This window comes from Pipistrellus kuhlii, unplaced genomic scaffold (assembly GCF_014108245.1).
Source record: "Pipistrellus kuhlii isolate mPipKuh1 unplaced genomic scaffold, mPipKuh1.p scaffold_m20_p_1, whole genome shotgun sequence".
NCBI lineage: Eukaryota > Metazoa > Chordata > Mammalia > Chiroptera > Vespertilionidae > Pipistrellus > Pipistrellus kuhlii.
The window spans coordinates 59,273,095-59,291,658 of record NW_023425404.1 but is presented as its reverse complement, the minus strand read 5'-3'; the positions used below and the strand labels follow the sequence as shown (position 1 = coordinate 59,291,658).

Below are 18,564 nucleotides of genomic sequence, written 5' to 3'. Positions count from 1 at the left end.
GGGGCACGGCTGCACTCTTTTTTGAAAAACAAAACAAAACGTTTTATTGATTTTTTACAGAGAGGAAGGGAGAGGGATAGAGAGCTAGAAACACTGAAGAGAGAGAAACATTGACCAGCTGCTTCCTACACCCTCCACACCAGGGATGTGCCTGCAACCAATGTACATGCCCTTGACTGGAATTGGACCTGGGACGCATCAGTCCACAGACCGACACTCAATCCACTGAGTCAAACCGGTTTCGGCTGCACTGCACTCTTGCTAGGAGGAAGGCCTGGTTAGTTTTGGCTTCCTTATTTGTCTGTTGTCTATTGGACTTGAGCAACTACCACCCTTTTCTGAGAAGATGCTGCTGGGGAAGTAAGTGGCAGCCACTCAGAGTGGCCAGCATAGGACCCCAACCCTTTCCTGGGCACTGACTTTGCCCTGAGAGAGAAAATAGTTGAGGTTCAGAGAACTCCTGCTACATTTCCACTTCTACAGAGAAATCCAGGGCATTTTTTGGGGACAGTCTTGAAAAAGATGCTGTGAAATAAGCCTATTAGATTGGCCAAACATGCTTTATGTGGTCAGCAGGCTCACTGACACAGCAGTTCTTGGCAAATGTTATAACAATAACTAAAATTTTAAGGTAAGTGATTCCTTCACCATGTTCTTTATGAAACTGAGCACATTCATTCTTAATGAAGTTACTTCTATTCATCATCTGTCCTCTTTTTTAAACTGGAAGATAAAAGGATAAGCCAGTCAGAGCTGGGCTGGAATCTTAGCACTGGCAGCTATTAATCCTGGGACTTTTGACAAGTCCTTTGTCCTTTCTGTGTCTCAGGATATGTAATGTTGCCCATCTCGCATGGCTGCTGTGGGAATTTTTGGGAAGGTGGTGCAATGTGCCTAGCGCAGTGCCCTGCACATACTAAGCGTGTGACCATCGCAGCAAGAATTCTCTTCCTGATGGCAGTTAACCTATGAACTTGGGATGTAGGACAACATAATAGAAGGATGACATGAATTTCTTAAAAAATGTTTTTTGTCAAGTGCTAAAAGAAGAATCAGAGAGAAATTAGAAAGTGATGCTCTCTGACTACTATCTAGCTCTAGAAAAGGAGCCAAAAGCTGCCTTCATTTTTCAGGCTGGTTCCCTGGCTCCTGTTTCTCATTTGAATGCTTTCAACATGATTCCTGGCACTGCTCAGAGAGATGGGAGAGTTGATACATACAAGTTTACATAAAAGAGCAAAGAAAAGGATTAAATTAAGACATCCCCCAGCTGATATTCATCTCCATTAGAAAGGCAGTGCTGGGCCCCTGGTGGCAAATGGGCAACAAGTATACAATAATGCCCAATTAGATGCTCCAGGTAGAGCTTCTGCCTCACACTGAATTACTGTCTCTTCTCTCTATCTGAGAAATGCCAGAGACATGTATTGGAAGCATCAAGATGCATATTAAAAGACAGAGTAATTGGCAATTACAGAGACTCTCTAGACAGATCTTTGCTAGAAGGGGCATATCACCAGGCACAGCAAAGACTCAAATAATTAAAACCATAATTAAGTATATTTACTTACTGTTGTTGTTTGAGAGAGTAGTTCTTGCATCTGTTTCCTGGAGGGAAGAGAATCCATTTAGTTATTTGGCTGTAGAGAGAATCCCACAATTCTGATAGGCAATTGATCTCCCTTTAATGATGAAGGTGAGTTTAGAGAACTATTTCCTATACACAAGTAATCCCAACTTGTCTTGGGATGTGTTCATTTGTAACCTGCTACCACAAGCCAGGACTATGACTCCCAACTCCTGTCCCTCAGCCCAGGGGTTGAGGGTGTTGAAACAATTGTAATAACGTGTGTGGGGATACTTCTGGATATATTCTCCTGTTCTCTCAAGTAGCTGTGCTTGTTTAAAGCTTGGTAGACAGCAAAACTCTAGAGAAAACTTGGACAACACAGCTCCAAACAGGCAGATAAACCTCAATGATTAAAAATAGACATTGAAAGAAAGAAAGAAGGCAAGGAATATACTCTTTAGCAGGGAGGGAGAAGTCACTCACTCAAGAGTCACATGGCTTCTGGGCTGGACCCCAGCCATAGTAACACAAAGAAGGCGGTGTTTGCCTTCAGAAGCTTCTAATTTCACACACAGGCAACAACAACTGCAGCCTCTCCTTTTACACCAAAAGTGTAGTAATTTAGCGTGCAAGGAGGTCAGGGACTCAGAGGCTCCAGAAGAGCAGAAACTTTTCCACTAGAGGTGACTCTGTTTAGCTTGATTGCCTCCCCTAATTATGCATTGCACACACACATGTGTACATACAAGTGGGTATATACATTCAAATTCCCATTTCTTTACCTACCTGAGGGCAAAGGGAACCCTATCCACAGAGTCCTAGTTATGCTGAGGTAGAGTGAGAAACAGACAGATGGAAAGCCAACTTTAAAACAGACGTGATAAGTGCCTCTGAGGGCTGGAGGCCTGGCCCTCACCTTTTCTGGAAAGCATCACTGTCCAGGCAGGGGCCGTGGCTGAAGGAGGAGTGGCACTCAATGGGCATGCTCAGGCGGAGGTAGATCATGCTGGCATTGCTATTCTGTGTGCCAAATGTCTTGTGGGTCACCTTAAGGCACGGAGGGCTGTCCATTGTGCTGTCGATCCTCATGACCTGAAAATACCATGGGTCCTTTATCTGATGCACCCACAGAAGCCTGACCTTGACTCTGTCCCTCCTTCCCTCACTGACATTACATATGTCAAGACTCTCTGTGAATGATAAAAGTGGTCACCAGTGATGACCAAATCATTATTCTCATTATTACTTGGACCTTGCCCAATAGAAAAATAACAGGTCTTTCTCTGTCTGGAGAAATTAGAGATTTAAAAACCCTCCTACTGGGTTTTCTGCAAGGTCAAGGGTGGAGAATAGGTCCAAGATGGCGGGAGTGGCGGGAGGAGTGTCTCTGGATAATGCAGCATGGTTTCCATTGAGGCTGACCTTTCAGGTTAAGGGGCAAATGGCTAAAGAAAATCATTCCAAAGATTCCCATTGTCAGTAGGCTTGAGACTATCTAAAGGAGAAGACACTTGAAATCCCAAAGCTCATGAGAAAAAAATCACAGCTCCCTTGGAGGGTGCTGTCTCCCATCTGTGCATTTCCCATCTCTGCCACAGTCCCAGCCTGAGCACTGAGGCTCACCAAGGCATTTCTAAACACTGAGGAAATTCCCAGCACAGGGCATGGACAGTGCAGGGAAAGGGATTGGAGGAAGAAAGGTCAAAACTAAAATTTAAAAATGTATGTGTATGTGTATGTGTGTGTGTGTGTGTGTGGGGGCATTGGGGAGGAAGAGAAAGTAAAATGGGACTTATAATAATAATGTCTTCATGTTCCAAGCATTTCTCCCTGAATTCTAGAGACTAGTTTTTATCCTGTGGTCTATGGATGTGCTTAAAATTTTTTGTGCAGTTTGTTGATTTTTCTTTGTGGACCGTCTCTAAATCCCATCAGTTTGTGAGCCAGTTTTCTAAAGCAATGGCCAGGTAGGAATCTGAGAAAGAAACCTCTCCACTATGTCAGACTGTGGGGAAAAGTGGGGGGTTGAGAGTTGATGCTTGTGGAATTTAGATTGGAAGGTGAGCTAGAGGAACTTACAGTTAGGCAGAAGCAAGCCACTCAGTCTAATGCTTCCATGGAGCTGATCTGTCTGACTTTTAAGCAGCACCCCTACCCCCAACCCCAAATCATGAAAACAAAAACAAAAACAAAAACAAAACATGGTGGGCACAGGCAAAACAGAGGCAAAAAGATGTAGCATCAGAACCCAAACCATGCTTCTTATAGTTTTTGGCTCTGCTCAGCCCCCCTGTGAGATGCCAGCATCATAACCAATGACTCTACCTCAGCTTAAAATGCTGGAAATGGTTCTGGAGAAATTAAACCAGTTTATGAGCAGAGGAGAAGCATGTCCAGGACATCTTAACAGGCACTGAACTTTTTAAGGAAAATGACATTGAGGTCTCCGAATACTGTATTACTATGACAATGGCAGTCCAGGAATGCCTGGAGAAAACACAGTGGCCCAAAAGGCTTGGAGCCTGAGCTGCAAAGGGTATGTCTGCAAGGCGGTTGCCATCTGTAAGATGCCACTGAGCTGCCCCAATTAAGGTGTCTGCAATGACAGCTCTGCGGGCCAGCGAGGAGGAGGCTGGTAAGCAGCCAGGGCACGGGCTTAGGTAAGCAGCTGCCCTGTGCCAGGGGCATTAGCAGGAGCTCAGTGACTTGGCCCATGTGCCCTGCCAGGTTTGCCCGTGATGGGTAACATTACCTCTATGTGGGGATGATCCTTTGGCACGTTGACAAATGTTGGGAGGCGCTTGCTGAACCACATCGCAACATCTCGGTTCATGTTGACAGCAAAAGGCTCAAAGCCCTCTTGGAGGCCGCACATAGTATAAAACTTGAAGGTACTGGCATCCATCCCGAGGTTCATGCGGCCAATCTGAGACAGCCCCAGAGAGCAGATGGGCACAAAGCCTGCAGAATGGTGAACGAGAGCCCTGCCTCAGCCTGCAGTCTCATCCCAGGACTGTGAGGAAGCCTGACCTTTGCCTCCTTAACAGTTTTGAGTCCTGGCCAGAAAGATGGGAAGCCACCCTTCCTGGCAGGTAAACTGAACAACAGCAGGCACATGGAGAGGATGGTTGCCTATGGTGTATGTGGGAAGGAAAAGTACTTTGGTTCAAAATAATTTTGGGGAAGAAAACAATCATCCAGGCAAGATTCTCCTTAAACTGTAAATAAACATAAGCTGGAAAAGTAAAACCAATAAGAGAAAAAGTTAAATTCTTTATCTATGTCTTAGATCAGTGTTTCCCAAAGTGTGGTACACGTACCCCCAGGGGTACGGGAAGAGTTTGGTGGGGTTACGCGTTGCACCGGAGTTTGGTGGGGATACGCACTGCACCGTGCTTAGCTGCGCCTAATTCTACGTTCTCATGAGTATGAGGGGTACTCAGCATTACGAAAATTATAAAAGGGGTACACATATGTCAAAAATTTGGGAAACACTGTCTTAGATGAAACTGCTGTTGGGCCCTGGGAAATTTTAAATACTGCCCTAAACAGAATAGTGTGAGAAGCCTAAAGAAGGACTTGGTGCAAACACCTCACTTTTTCTGGGCCTCACCATATCCCCCAGGGAAATAAGAGCTCTGGTGATTTTTATCAATCCCAGAGTATGATTCTGAGAAGTTTCAAATGCTGACAATATGCCTCTGTTTACCAAACACAGTTTCCAGCTCCCCATCCTCCTAATTACCGAGATGGTCCCTGCCTGAGCAGGAAGGCATAATTTTTGAGCAGGAGCTGTGGGAAACTCTCTTCCCTCCTGCATGTCTTTTCTCTCCAAGCTCACATCAATTTAAAAACTGCCAAATAGGCCAAAGCAGAAGTTCAAATGGCTTGGTGTTCTTCTTTGTGGGTATTTATAAATCATAATTGTGGACCAATAAATCAGCAGAGCTGGAAAAGCACTCTTTCCCGGGTTTGGGAGGACATGGCAGGCAGGCGACCAAGAGCGCTCAGAGGGGAGGACGGGCTCTGAGGCTGGTGGCTGACCCAGGGGCTAGAAATTGGTGTCCCTGCTAGCACAGGGATGTTTATTTAAGGGGAAATTTAAAAGCCAATTTTGTTAGCATTTACATTCAACAGTAAGAGCAGATCCATTTTCATTGTAGAGACCGGGACCAAAATGCGCTCCTCAGAGCACAGGTGCTTATATGCTTTATCTAAGCCACAGAGTTGTGTGTAAATCCGTGAAGTGAGTGGGAAGTAAATCCCTCACAAGCGAACTTGGTTGCTTTCAGAAATGATGAACTTGTTTAGGACACTATTTAATATTGTGTAAGTCATTTCTAAATGAAGAGAGCTTCACTGCATTCCGAGTAGAGTGAGGGTGATGTCTATATAGAGATTGTCCTCTCCGGGCCACCAAGGACTGAGAGTAGGTGGTGGCCATGGCTCTCAGGAAGGTAGATGGACAGGTCAGTCAAACCCACATCATTCACACACCCTCCCAGGCACCGCTGTGCTTCTGGAATTGTTGCACTAGGGGGTCTGATTGGTAAAACCATCTCCTTTCTGTGGACAGAGATTTTTATACATTAGGAGTCTTTGGCAATCTGACTACCGAGTGAAGTAAGGATGCTTATTGGCAAAATTCTTGTCCCTGCTCGGACAGAGGCCTGGCAATATGCTATGAGAAGATGTGAAGGAGGGAAAAGAAACTTCCCGGATCTCATGGAGTTTATGGATATGAAAATGGCAAATGGACTAGAGGAGAGTCCACCGCTACTCCCAGGACAGTGCTTTGGTCTTAGATGGGGGCAGGAGACTACCACCCCCTGGAGCCATGATCATAAAGTGTTTCAGCCTGTGGGAGCAGCAATAGGGTGTCTTAAGAAAAATCTCTCTTTTCCTTCCTTTCTTTTTTAAAAATAATATATTTTATTGATTTTTCACAGAGAGGAATTGAGAGGGATAGAGAGCTAGAAAAGTTGATGAGAAAGAAACATCAACCAGTTGCCTCTTGCACATCCCCAACTGGGGATGTGCCTGCAACCAAGGCACATGCCCTTGACTGGAATCGAACCCAGGACCCTTCAGTCTGCAGGCCGACGCTCTATCCACTGAGCCAAACCGGTTTCGGCTCTCTTTTCCTTTCTTGTCTATTAACGTGAATGGGGCAATAAGCTTCTGAATATGAATAACTTCCTAGTCACAGTCAGGCAAACAATGTAAGGTATATGCAGAAAGGTAATATTAGCATGGGGCCTTTTTTTTTTTAATAGAATTTGGGCTCTTCATCATCTCTAGGCCATGAGTAGAAGAAATAGCACTCTACTGGGGATAAAACTAAAGACTTGAAGAGGTAATAGACCTGACCAAGGTCATAAGAAGGGCAAGTGGTAACACAAGACAAGATCCAACACCCTCTGACTCATAGCCTAGCTGCCAGCCAGTGTGTAAGAGCAGGAGTAAACATCATAGGACCTTAATGCAAACAGCAGTTCTATGCCAGGGCAGGGAGCTGCACTTATCACAGAGTAAAGTGTGATCCCTACAGGGCGGGAGCCCTTTTTATAGGGGAGAGCACAACACTGCACCAGAAGAGGTGCGGAACAGGAGTCCTAGAGGTGAAAGCAATGGGAGGGTAAGAGTGGGGGTACTTCCTGGAGGCTAAGTGGGCACAGCTGGGACAGCTCCTTAAGCTGCAGAAGAGAAGCTACATTCAGACCTTAAGTCAGAAAAGAGAGAACCTAGAAAGGACCGAGAGCAGAGACAAATCTTTATAAGGCACCAGCACTTCCTCCTGGTGCAAATACTCAATAACCAGCTATATTAGATCAGCTTCCCTCCACCTGTTGCAGAGGCTCCAATTAATGATCTACCCATATTTACAACTTCATTTGAGGCAATAATACTTTATGTACCTTTATAACTCTTCATGATAGAAAAGGGGAACAATGACAATAAATCACAATAGATAATACTTATCAAGTAATTTCTAAGCACTGGGTTTAGGGCTCTGTAGGGTTATTTCATTATCAGCCCCATTTTACAGATACAGAAACTAAGGCTTAGCAAGTCAAATGACTTGCTGGAGGTCTGTCACCTCGGAAGCTGCAGAGCCAGCACATGGACAAGTCAGTTTGAAGCACAGTCCAGAGCAAGAAGTGGGGAGTGAAGCTTTCTAATTCTTACCCACAATGACTTGATTTGTGACTAAGTCTTCCTTCGCTTTTCAAGCGATTTTCCTACGTGTCACATCTTTGCCCAGTGTGCCTATAGAGCAGGCAGCCTGAGGCCCATCACCATAAGACCTAGGACTGATGACAGCAGACAGCTTAGAAGAAAAGGGGCTTCCCAGCTGGCCAAGTGGCTCCATAGAGTTGACCTGGATAAGTAGTTCCATTTGGTAAGGCCCTGGGCCAGTACTGTGAACACTGACTCTTCTAAGCACTTAAACCACAGCAGCAAATGAAACAGGAGAAGCAAGAGGGACAACTGAAGGGGGACAGAAATATCCCTCCTTTTTCGAAGAGGTGTGAGGAGAAAATTTTCAGATGGCATTACCTTGAACCAGGATGTGTACAGATGTCTTTTTCCGGAAAGGGAACAGAAGGAACACCTGTGCTTGAGTCCTAGGGATGATCCCAGCTTCTGATACACTTTGCATTATAGGCTTCATACTGACTTTGTGACTAGGGAGGGAGGTAGCCAGGAAGTCATCTTTTTATAACTCAGGAGCTTGGAAGGAAACCAGTTCTATAGAAAACCCCGAATCACTTTTAACCCATTTCAATTTGATGAAAGACACGAGAGCAAATCACTGCCACTTATGGAAAAACAGATCTTGGAGAGAAGTGGTTAGATGACTGCCCAGACCATTCTGGGGTGTTTCTGATGTCTCAGCCCAACAGCACATGTGTTACCCAATACTTTCCATTTCCCACTAGGCTTCCCAAAGACGGATTTGAGAGCCAGCACTGTTTGCCACAAGCCTTGCAGAAAACACAGGAAACAAAAGGCATGTTTGCCCTGCCACAGCCACTCTCTGAAGCATGGCACCCATCAACGGAAAGAATGGCAGGGGACCCTTGGTACCAACATATTTGTGTGCAGTGGCAGTGACACTTCTGGCAAGGACATTTCATCTGCTGCCTATGGAAGAGCCACCAGCAGAGTTGGGGGAGCTATTAAATCCCGACAGGCTGATGGCAGGAACAGCACAGGAGGCTGCCCCTCAGACCCCAAAGCTGCCGCAGGAGCAGGATGTCCCCCAGGGGAGTACTGGCAGAGAGGCCGGACAGGAGACTGGCACAAAAGCCTCTTCCAGACATTACATTCTGAGGTCTGGCAGGATGTTCGGGATTTTATCTTCCTTCCCTTTAAATGGAATAAAAGAGAAGGCTAATAGCAAAGGTTTTGCCATGGGAGCTGCTGGGCTTCCAACGAGAACTGTGTTGGTCTAGGCCAGGGATGGATGGGGTCAGGAACAGTGATTAGAAAAACTCTAATGAGGCAGATAAGAGTATATCATTTACAATGCAGAAGAAGATGGAGATAAGGACTTAGAAATAACTCAGAGAGAAGAATAGCCATGAATTTTAATGTCTTCTCCCATTCCTTTTCTCAAAGGACTAAAAACTTCCCACAGCACAACTCCCGTTGGGATAACGGCCCAAATCAAGGCCAGGAAGCTAGTGACCAGAACACAAACACATAGGGGATTTTGCTTATGGGGGCTACAGTGCACAAAGCATTGTGTTTTTTTTCCTGCAACAGATGCTTTTCCTAGCAGCTCAAGGTGAGAACTGCTGCCTCTCTCCACTTTATACAGCAAATAGAGAGATGTATGATTATTCTAGGCTGCTGTGCTATTGTTATCAAAGAATGGCATGCAGATTCCTCTTCAACCTCCCTTTCTGAGCCATCACAGAGCTAACTGAAAGATCCTTCCAATTATCTTGTCTCTGTTATTAAAGTGCAATATGATACTACAGTATAATGTGTCAACATAATACAATTCTATTCTAAAACCATTTCCTAGTAATAGACTTTGTTGTTATTCTGAAGGTCAAATCATGTCCCCTCACACACAAAGCCTATGAGACATCTTTTTCATTACAATAGATGATCTCTAAAAGCAGAGCTATCCTAATATATCCTCCTATTATATAGTATTCCTCTGTTTAAACCCTATAGCAGCCCCATCCCCCATGTCTTAGAGAGGGAAGTTCAAGAGTGCTTGGACCAAATTAGATGATAAAATTATCTTGAATGAAAAGATGGAGTCTTGGTAACTGAGGCTGAAATCTGCACCTTGTCTGTCTTTCCAGCTTTGTCTTCCAAAAATTCCACATGCAAATCTGCCAAACTATCCTGCCCTTTCCTGCAGTTTCCTGAGTCCACAGCCATTCTCTAGTTATATCCTCTGAGTGGAGTACCCTTCTCCTGAGAGGTAGACACCTCAGATTCTTTAATGCTCAGTGTCAATCCCATTCCTATAGAATTTTCCTTCTGTGTTAGTCATTCATAACCTATGGCTTTGCATTATTATTATTATTTATTTTTTTTAAATATATATATTTTATTGATTTTGTACAGAGAGGAAGGGAGAGAGATAGAGAGTTAGAAACATCGATGAGAGAGAGTCATCGATCAGCTGCCTCTTGCACACCTCCTACTGGGGATATGCCCGCAACCAAGGTACATGCCCTTGACCAGAATCGAACCCGGGACCCTTCAGTCCCCAAGTCGACGCTCTATCCATTGAGCCAAACCGGTCTAGGCGCATTATTATTTTTTTATCTTATTTATTTATTTTTTAATTACTCAAGTGCCCTCCCCAGACCTCATTGATTTTTAGAAAGAGTGGAGGGGAGGGGTAGAGACACACAGAGAGAAACATCAATGTAAAAGAGACACATTGATTACTTGCCTTCTGCATGTGCCCAATGGGGGCCAAGGAAGGAGCCTGCAACAGAGGGATGCATCCTCGACTGGAATCAAACCCAAGACCCTTCAGTCTGTAGGTGAATGCTCTAACCACTGAACATAACTGGCTAGGGCAAAAGCTTCTTTTTAAAAAAGAATATTAGCTTTCTGATTCTGTGCTTGTGTCTTCAATACATTCACAATGGTTTTCTGCTCCACACTTGATCCAGTCGCTGACACATTTAGCACTGGCCCTGCAGACACGGTTTTTCTTCTTAGACAATCTCATTAGAACTTTAGGTCCCTCAGCATGAACTCTGAGAAGTTGACCTGGGCACATACCATATACAGACTTTGGCTCTTTCCTAACCTTCTTGGTATAAAGGTAAACCATTCTATTACAAGAGGTCAGGACAGCCTCACTCTTGTTTGAGGCTGTATTGTAGGGCAACCTCCGATGGATGCCATATCAAATTCAGGACCATTCTGGACATCTGTGGATACACACCATCCCCAGAAGAGAGCACCTTATTTAATTTTACAACTGGAAAATGTATTCTTTCAGTCAGGCACCACACTACTTACTTCTCAGACTTTAATGTGCGTACAAACCAGGGCCTCCTGGCTGAGTGCAGTTTCTGGTTCGGCAGATCTGGTGGGGCTTGCAAGTCTGCATTTTCTAGCAAGCAGATCACATTGGAGTAGCAAGGCTTTGGACTTACAAAGTTCTCTTAACCCTGCACCACAGGCATAATTCTTAGCTCGTCCTTATGTTGAGTTAAAGTCTCCCAGTTAGTCAATTTCCCCAGTCCATGCACAGGAGGGCTAGGAAAAAGTCTCCTGTTTTTGGGCTCCTCCTATCCCAGGGAGCTCCTCAGATCCAGGAGGAGCCTAAACCTCCTAGTGTTTCATTTTCTTCCACTGGTGGTGGTGGTAGTGGTTGGGGAGTTGCTGGGTAAATATCTGTTTCCTAAGAGCAGTGTCAGAAGAGGTCTCCTCTACATTGCCCTCATCCACCTATATATTTCCTCCCCTTTGCCTCTGAACCAGCCCACAGGTCTTGCTCTCTACTGGCAACGTCTTCCCACACATTTCCAAAAAATAGGATTCTTTCATTAGAACTCTGATTTAAAACCTTTCAGAGGCATTAAAATATGACCTAATCTGGCTTTAGCCATCCTGTCTTTCTAGGAAAATACATTGACTCACAACCTTTTCATTTTCCCAAATATGTTGCTCTTAGAAGAATCTTTAAAGCTCTTTAAGGGTACAATTGGATATGAATGTTGTCGATAACAGGTATCTGTAAAAAGTGACTTATAAAGCTAAAAGCATTCTGTAAATAAGAAATATTTATATTATTATTATGTATACAATTTCATATATTTCCACCACTCTTGCCTTTGCAGTTTTATATTTTTTAGCTTTGTCAGTAGGGACTATTTATTTTTGTAATGTCTTAGACATTTAGAACTACCAAGGAGCTCATTTTAGAGGGGGGAATGAGATGTTCAGATGTTAAATCAAGCTGACCCAAGATGCCACAGGTGGGGAATGGCAGGGGCAGGAGGAGAGCTCAGGTCTCCTGACCCAGAGTAGCCTCTTTCCCTCTCAGCCACTCTGCCCCTTCCTTGTCTTCAACGAAGCAGCAGAGAGGGGCACAGCAATGGTGTGCACTCAGCAGTTAGTAAGTCATTGCTGTAGGATTTTATATCTGGTGAGGATGTTGTAACTGAAGGGGGGGGGGGGTGTCTGTCCTCTTATTATCTGGTCTGGATGGAGAGAGTGAAGTCCAGAGCAGTTAAGCCAGGACACAGCTTGTGAAGAGGGAGTCAGCTGCCTTTCTGTCCAGTGCTCCTTCTCCTATGTGTGAACGACTTTTGTACACAATGAAGCCCTGTGGACAGGGAATCAGAGCGTCAATTGCTCCTTTGTGTGTCTAAAGTACTGCTCTGATTGTGGTCTATTGATGGACATTAATAAATGCCACTGTGCTCGGGCTTCCCAGCATGTTTGATTTTCAAAATAAATTGTATTATATTTCATTCAAGGGAACAGCTAAGTTGAACGTTAGTGTTTTAATGATTCTCATCAAAGCATCAAGTTCAATCACACAAACATGCAGACTGACAATTTAAATCAGAATAAAAGGATAATTCTTTAATTCACTGACTTCTCTTCTGCCAGGGTCATTAGTCCACATGCAATTAGCATGTCCTCTGTAACACTAGGCACCCTGGGGAAATTTAAACTGCCAAGGTGCATATCAGGGAATAAGAGGAAAGCTTCTTACTCAATCTGCCTGGAAGTTTACTAGTATTACTTATAGTTATGCTATATATACCAACTATCCTCATTATCTTGATTTCTTCAATAATGATAGTATAAGGGCTAGTTTTCACCAGCAGGGTTTCAAATATGCAAAAGACAGAGCATCCTAAATAAGAAGATAGATGAGCTCACCCAACTCTCCCTGGATTTTTCTACAACTCATGGAGTTGGAAGGAAGGGAAAGGTGGTCGATTTACCATTCTCAATCTCATAATCTGCGAAGGCAAGTTCTGAGCCTTTGTTGGTGATCAGCAACTCCCCATTCAGTGTGAAGATCATTGAAGCATCATCCAGGTTAATCATACATCCAACCACATCTCCTGGCTGCCAGGTACGTCCAAAATACCCACTCCCTTGATGCCAACGCTGGCCCTAGGAAACAAGACCCCAGAGCTCAGAGTAATGCTAGAGAAATGACCAAAGGAGCAATTTCTCCTAACTGGTAGTGGTACCTGGTTTCTACAAGGCACTCACTTCTCTACCAAGGCCAAATCACAGGGAAGAGTGATCTATCTTACAGATGAATGAAACTGAGATACAAAAGGCTCATGAGAAAAGGTGGGCCAAGTTTCCCAGTTCTTAGTCAGCTATGACAATAAGCAGGCCTCCCCCTAAGGCAAAGTGGTAAGACTTTCCCAGATACTGGCGGCATAGTGTTCTGTGAACCTCCTCTGGAGTAGAGGCACTGGGGTGAAGGACAAGGGCAGATAGATGTACAGGTGATTACAGAAAGAAGTTGGGTGTATAGTTCTCCCCTTCACCAGAGCAAAGAGCAAAATGATAATCACTAGGTAATAACCTAATAGTGGTTTAAATTAACCAGTAGTGGTGGCCACTGATTTTGAAGCCAGAGACCCAGACACTCAGTAGTTTCAACTTCCAGTGAAGTGTTTGGAGCAAGAAAAAAACTTGGACTGAGGATGTGTGGACACTGTCCAGACTCACCCTGCTGCCTTCAAACACAAAGGCTTGATCATCAGCCCCCAGCTCAACATCAGGCCGACAGCCCGGTCTGGCCCAGCCCACACGCATGTCTCCTCCGGTCACCACCTCAAACTCAAAATACCACTTTCCAGATCTCACTGCATAAGACCTCTCTACTCGGAAGAATCGGATCTTGTCTATGCTGACTTTCTCCACAGCTGGGTCAGCTATCATGAGAAGGAAGGGGAGTTGAGGGTGCAGAAGGGAAAGAGAGAGAAAAAAGACAAAACTTTATTAATTAGGTATCATTCCCTGAAAGAATCTGAAAACAAAGACTGATGATAGATCTCCCACTATTTAATATAATATTCTGTTCATAATATAATAATCATCATTTGAATCATATCATTTTACAGAAGAAAAACTGAGACTCAGAGAGGTTAATAAATCACTTGTTCAATGTCACAGAGACAATAATTCAAGAGCAAGGATTTGAACCCAGATCTGTCTTATTCCAAACCCATCCCTGTAACCACTTGTAATACTGCTCCAGTGGCCTGGCGGCACATTATGGGGTATGGGATGACAATGACATATAAATTATAGGCTGGTGACTTAAATCAGTGAGAGAATTTCATTTAGGGATGAGATTATCTGGTCCAAAATTAAGCTAATATTCACATGTTTGGAAAATAAAAGAAATGAAGTTTTTGTGACCAAATAACCTGAAAAGTTCAGCTATGCTGGATGATAATTTACTCCCTGTAGGATTGAGTCATAGAGGTGCTCATTACAGACACATCTGTAAATGGGACAGTGTTTTATTATCAAACATGGTTTCCCCACCCATCACCCTGCTTCTTAAAATATCCCATTTAGCATTTAGTTTAGTGCTCTTCAGCACCAGTATCATTTTTAATGACACAAGTTAGACCTACTCAAAGGTAGCATTTCCCCAGAAGAGGACAGGTAAAGTTAAATAGGGACCAGAATGAGCAATCTCCACTCATTACCTAGTTCCTGGTCTGATGGCTCGATGTTATAGCCATAGCCAACGAATGTCCGCACAGCTTCGCGAAGGCTGTCCCTGTTTGACTTCTTGGTACGCTCATCCAGTAATGCATATGGCACCAGGCGGGGATTTCTTTTGTTCTTCAAATCCTAGGCAAGGCCAGAGAAGAAAGGTTTGAAGAAAATACATTCTGTTTTACAAATAGCTTGTCCCACTCACACATTCCCAGCCACAGTCCCTTCTTCCTTGTGAGTCTACTAGCTCTTCTCCTAGTGCTGGGATATTTAGCAGTACACATATCTATTACTTCTCTTCAGACTTAAATGAGTATAAATGGGAAAAAAAACTTAATTATATTCAAAGCCAGCATTAAAGAAACACTTTTTAAATAATGCCAGGCTAGAAGTAAAATTAAGTGTCATGAAAGAGTTGGAAACCTCCATTCTCAAGGCAAGGCAGATGGGGATTTATGTAACTACCCCCCATGGAACAATCATGCCATGATTTAAACTGTTAGAGCCTCCTCAGAACAGCCTTTTCACAGAGAAATGTTAGAAAAGGTGGCAGAACCATAGTGGGTCCATTTCATTGCAGAGACACATACTCATATCAGAGTCTGCCTCAGTTCCTTAGGGAGGACTAAGAAGATAATTGCAGTGATAAGTCATTATAAATAAATATTCAGCCTGACATTAAGCCCTTTAATTCCCTCCCTACAATGGTTCCTTTCGTAGTGGTCTTCTTGCTTCTGCACATGTGTAGATTCAGAGACTCAGATATGAATGAAAATGAGTACACACAGCTATTCCTGAACTTCCTTGACTCTAATCCTGGTATTTACCAAGAGGAAGGAAGCATTTCAAGAAGAGAGTGTGCCAGATGGTTTGGAGCTGAAATCTGGCTCTAAACTCTTCCTAATTCCTTGCTGCACCCTGGCTCTTAGGCTGCCTCCTGCTCAAGCTAAGAATCCTGACTGCCCAGGAATCTTGGCCTGATGAACTGAAGTAAGAAGGGCACAGGATTCTGAGAAGGTTGGTTTGCCCCTTGCCTATGTTAGTGTTCCCTCCTTTTCACTCTCAGTGGTAGATATGTGAGACCATTCCAGAAATACGGCTGAGCTGTGATGTTGATTTGTGAGAGCCTTGGAGAGTGGCATGAAAGCTCAATTCTCCACAAGGCATGCAGCAAGACAGGGAGGGGATGAAGGCAGATGCAGCCAGTAGGCACACACATGCAAGGGCAACACAATCACAAGTGAACCAGACTAATAAAAGAAAGTAAAATTGTCCTTCTATAAAATTGGAATGGTGCTGGGAGTTAATATCACTGTGATGATTATGAAAACTGTCCAGGCCCAAGATTCTATAAAAAATGAATGAACTGAGGCAGGGAGGACAGAACACCCACCAAAATAATGGCATGTTGATGGAGGATCATGTCTCCTAACTTTCCCAGCAGGCCTGACCCAGCACTTCTCACCTGTTGAATGCCATAAGTCCATCCTTGTTTTATTCTGTCTTTTGCCCAGACATTATGTGCATTTTCTGCAAGCTTATCCACTAAGATTTCCTGAGAAGGTAATAGCTTCACATCAGACAAATCCAAAGGGGCTGGTTTATAGCCATTAGACATGATATAGCTACAAGTAAAAAGAAAAAAATTATATTTTGAACAGATCTGTATGACTCCCCATTTCAGATTTTAGATCAATAGCACATAGTAAGAGAATTCTGAAAACTGGGCTCTAGTCGCAGCCTCTCTCCTGTGGCAGAATGGATAGGTCAATTCTATTTCAAGTCAATAGATGAAGGCCCTCATCCACCATCATTTTAGTCAGTGAGTGTCACAGACTCAAAGGTGTCTGCTGAAGAAAGTGTATGTATCCATCCTTATTTGTAATGAAACACTTATTGCCCTACAAATAATGGGTACCGTTAGCAATGCTATAACACCACCAGAAACTCTTCCATTCTACTTTAAAACACAAAAGGTTCTAACCAAATCATTAAGTACAGGACCTTGAGCCAATGGTTTCTTATAAATCAGCAGAGAATGATTGTTCAGTCTTGAAAAATTAAACCTTTACTTTGGGAATTAAAAAAATCATGGCACTAGAGAATCTCTGATCTTGAAGTAACCTTAATGGTTAGGTGTCTGGTCCAGGAGTCACAGCCTCAAATGTCTTTCTTTTAAAGATGACGTGAAGATGAGAAAAAGCAGTATAGTCCATGTAGATGCGTGTGTGAATGCAAAGGACAGGGTGCACTGTAGAGCGACTCTCAGAGGATCAGATGATCATGCCACTTGGGAATGTGAGTCCAGAGGAGCCCATGGCTTCAGGATCAATGAATTCCCAGACCAGGGCCAGAACCTAATGGTGATGACTTGTAGACCAAGGCTCACACTACCCAGGAACCTCTAAGCAGGGTGAGATTCAGGGTCTATTGTAGGCATAAGATACTGCCCCTCCTCCATCTTTTCAGGATGCCTGATTATGAACTAGCCAAAATGCATTGATTGCTGCACACTGACTCCAGCAGCCTGGGCCAGCAGATTGCCCCTCCTGCTGCTGCCTATTAAATGTGCTGCTCTCAGGCTCTGAGAGAGGAGCTTGGGAATTTAACAGGGAAGAAGGGGGAGAGAAGCATTTGATTAATTCTGGCAATGCTCTGGCTCCATAACTAATTATGACACCTGTGCAAATGTGTGAGCATTCAAGTCTGGCATACGAGGGAGGGCATTCGAGCAAGCCAGTGTGCCCCTGAGCATGTATCTGAATGTGTGAGCCCATGTGACTCTGAATGTGCAGGAAAGAGGAAGAGTAGGGCACATCCAGAGTTAGGGACCAAATTAAATGTTGGCAGAGACACCCATTTTCACAAAGAATTTGGAAGGCTGGCCCGATGTGAGAGCAGTGGATCTTTGCTGTGGCTACCAACCATTTTCAGGGTCCTGTGCCAACTGCTATTTATAGACCAAAGGCAACACATCCAGCTGAGAGTGCTGCATCTCTTGGCTCAAAATGAACAGTAGTGTAGATCTGGGGAGAAGGAACAGAAAAAGGGAAAGCCTGGAAACACTTGTACTTTCGCAGGCTCCTGTCTGGGGGTTTCTGTGCAGCCTGAGGAACTGGAGGAGTCACCCTGGCCTGGTACTATCAGTACCAGGGTTGTTATCTGTCTTCGTGCATGGGTCTCCCATCCTCCCAATTTGAAAACCAGACTGAAGCACTGAAGTCTTGGACCATTAAAAGCAATCACCTACTTTTTGGACAATTTGACCTTCTTGAGATTCTCTTCAGCAGCTGGGTTAACATGAGAGATGTGACACCCCAAGGCCAGGAGGGTTCTGTGATGAAACAGAGGGAAAGCTTAGGCTTAGCTGCAAATATAGGATAGCCAGAACCCTATCTCACATCCCAGTTGATAAAAGCAAACAACTGTCATTCATTTAGACCAGTGGCTTACCAAAGCTTTTCTGCAAAGGGCGATAGTAAATGTTTAGGCTTTGTGGGTCATGTGTCTGTTACTCAACTCTGCCAGGCTAGAACATGAAAGCAGTCATGGACAATAGGCAAACCAATAACCTTGGCTTTGTTACAATAAAACTTTATTTATAAAAATTGGTGGCCAATCAGATTGGCCTATGGGCCATAGTTTGCCAACTCCAGATTTAGATGATAGTAAGTGTAAGAATATTAAAAATGCCATGAAAAACACACATGGTGTCAAAACAAGCCAGAGGAAAATCATGTGGGCAAAAAATGAAAAAGGATCCCAAGTCAAATTTATAGAAATATTCC

The 18,564-nt window shown here is 43.9% G+C and overlaps 1 protein-coding gene across 1 annotated transcript in view; it reads right to left on the bottom strand.

The window, feature by feature from the left end:
• RYR3 (ryanodine receptor 3) overlaps positions 1 to 18,564 on the bottom strand; it is a 350,151-nt gene that overhangs the window by 186,592 nt on the left and 144,995 nt on the right. Inside the window, 10 exon segments of the mRNA XM_045583784.1 lie at positions 1,572 to 1,608; positions 2,487 to 2,662; positions 4,323 to 4,531; positions 13,024 to 13,158; positions 13,161 to 13,198; positions 13,772 to 13,803; positions 13,805 to 13,977; positions 14,764 to 14,911; positions 16,242 to 16,401; positions 18,027 to 18,110. Of these exon segments, the coding sequence (XP_045439740.1) occupies positions 1,572 to 1,608; positions 2,487 to 2,662; positions 4,323 to 4,531; positions 13,024 to 13,158; positions 13,161 to 13,198; positions 13,772 to 13,803; positions 13,805 to 13,977; positions 14,764 to 14,911; positions 16,242 to 16,401; positions 18,027 to 18,110 (1,192 nt within the window).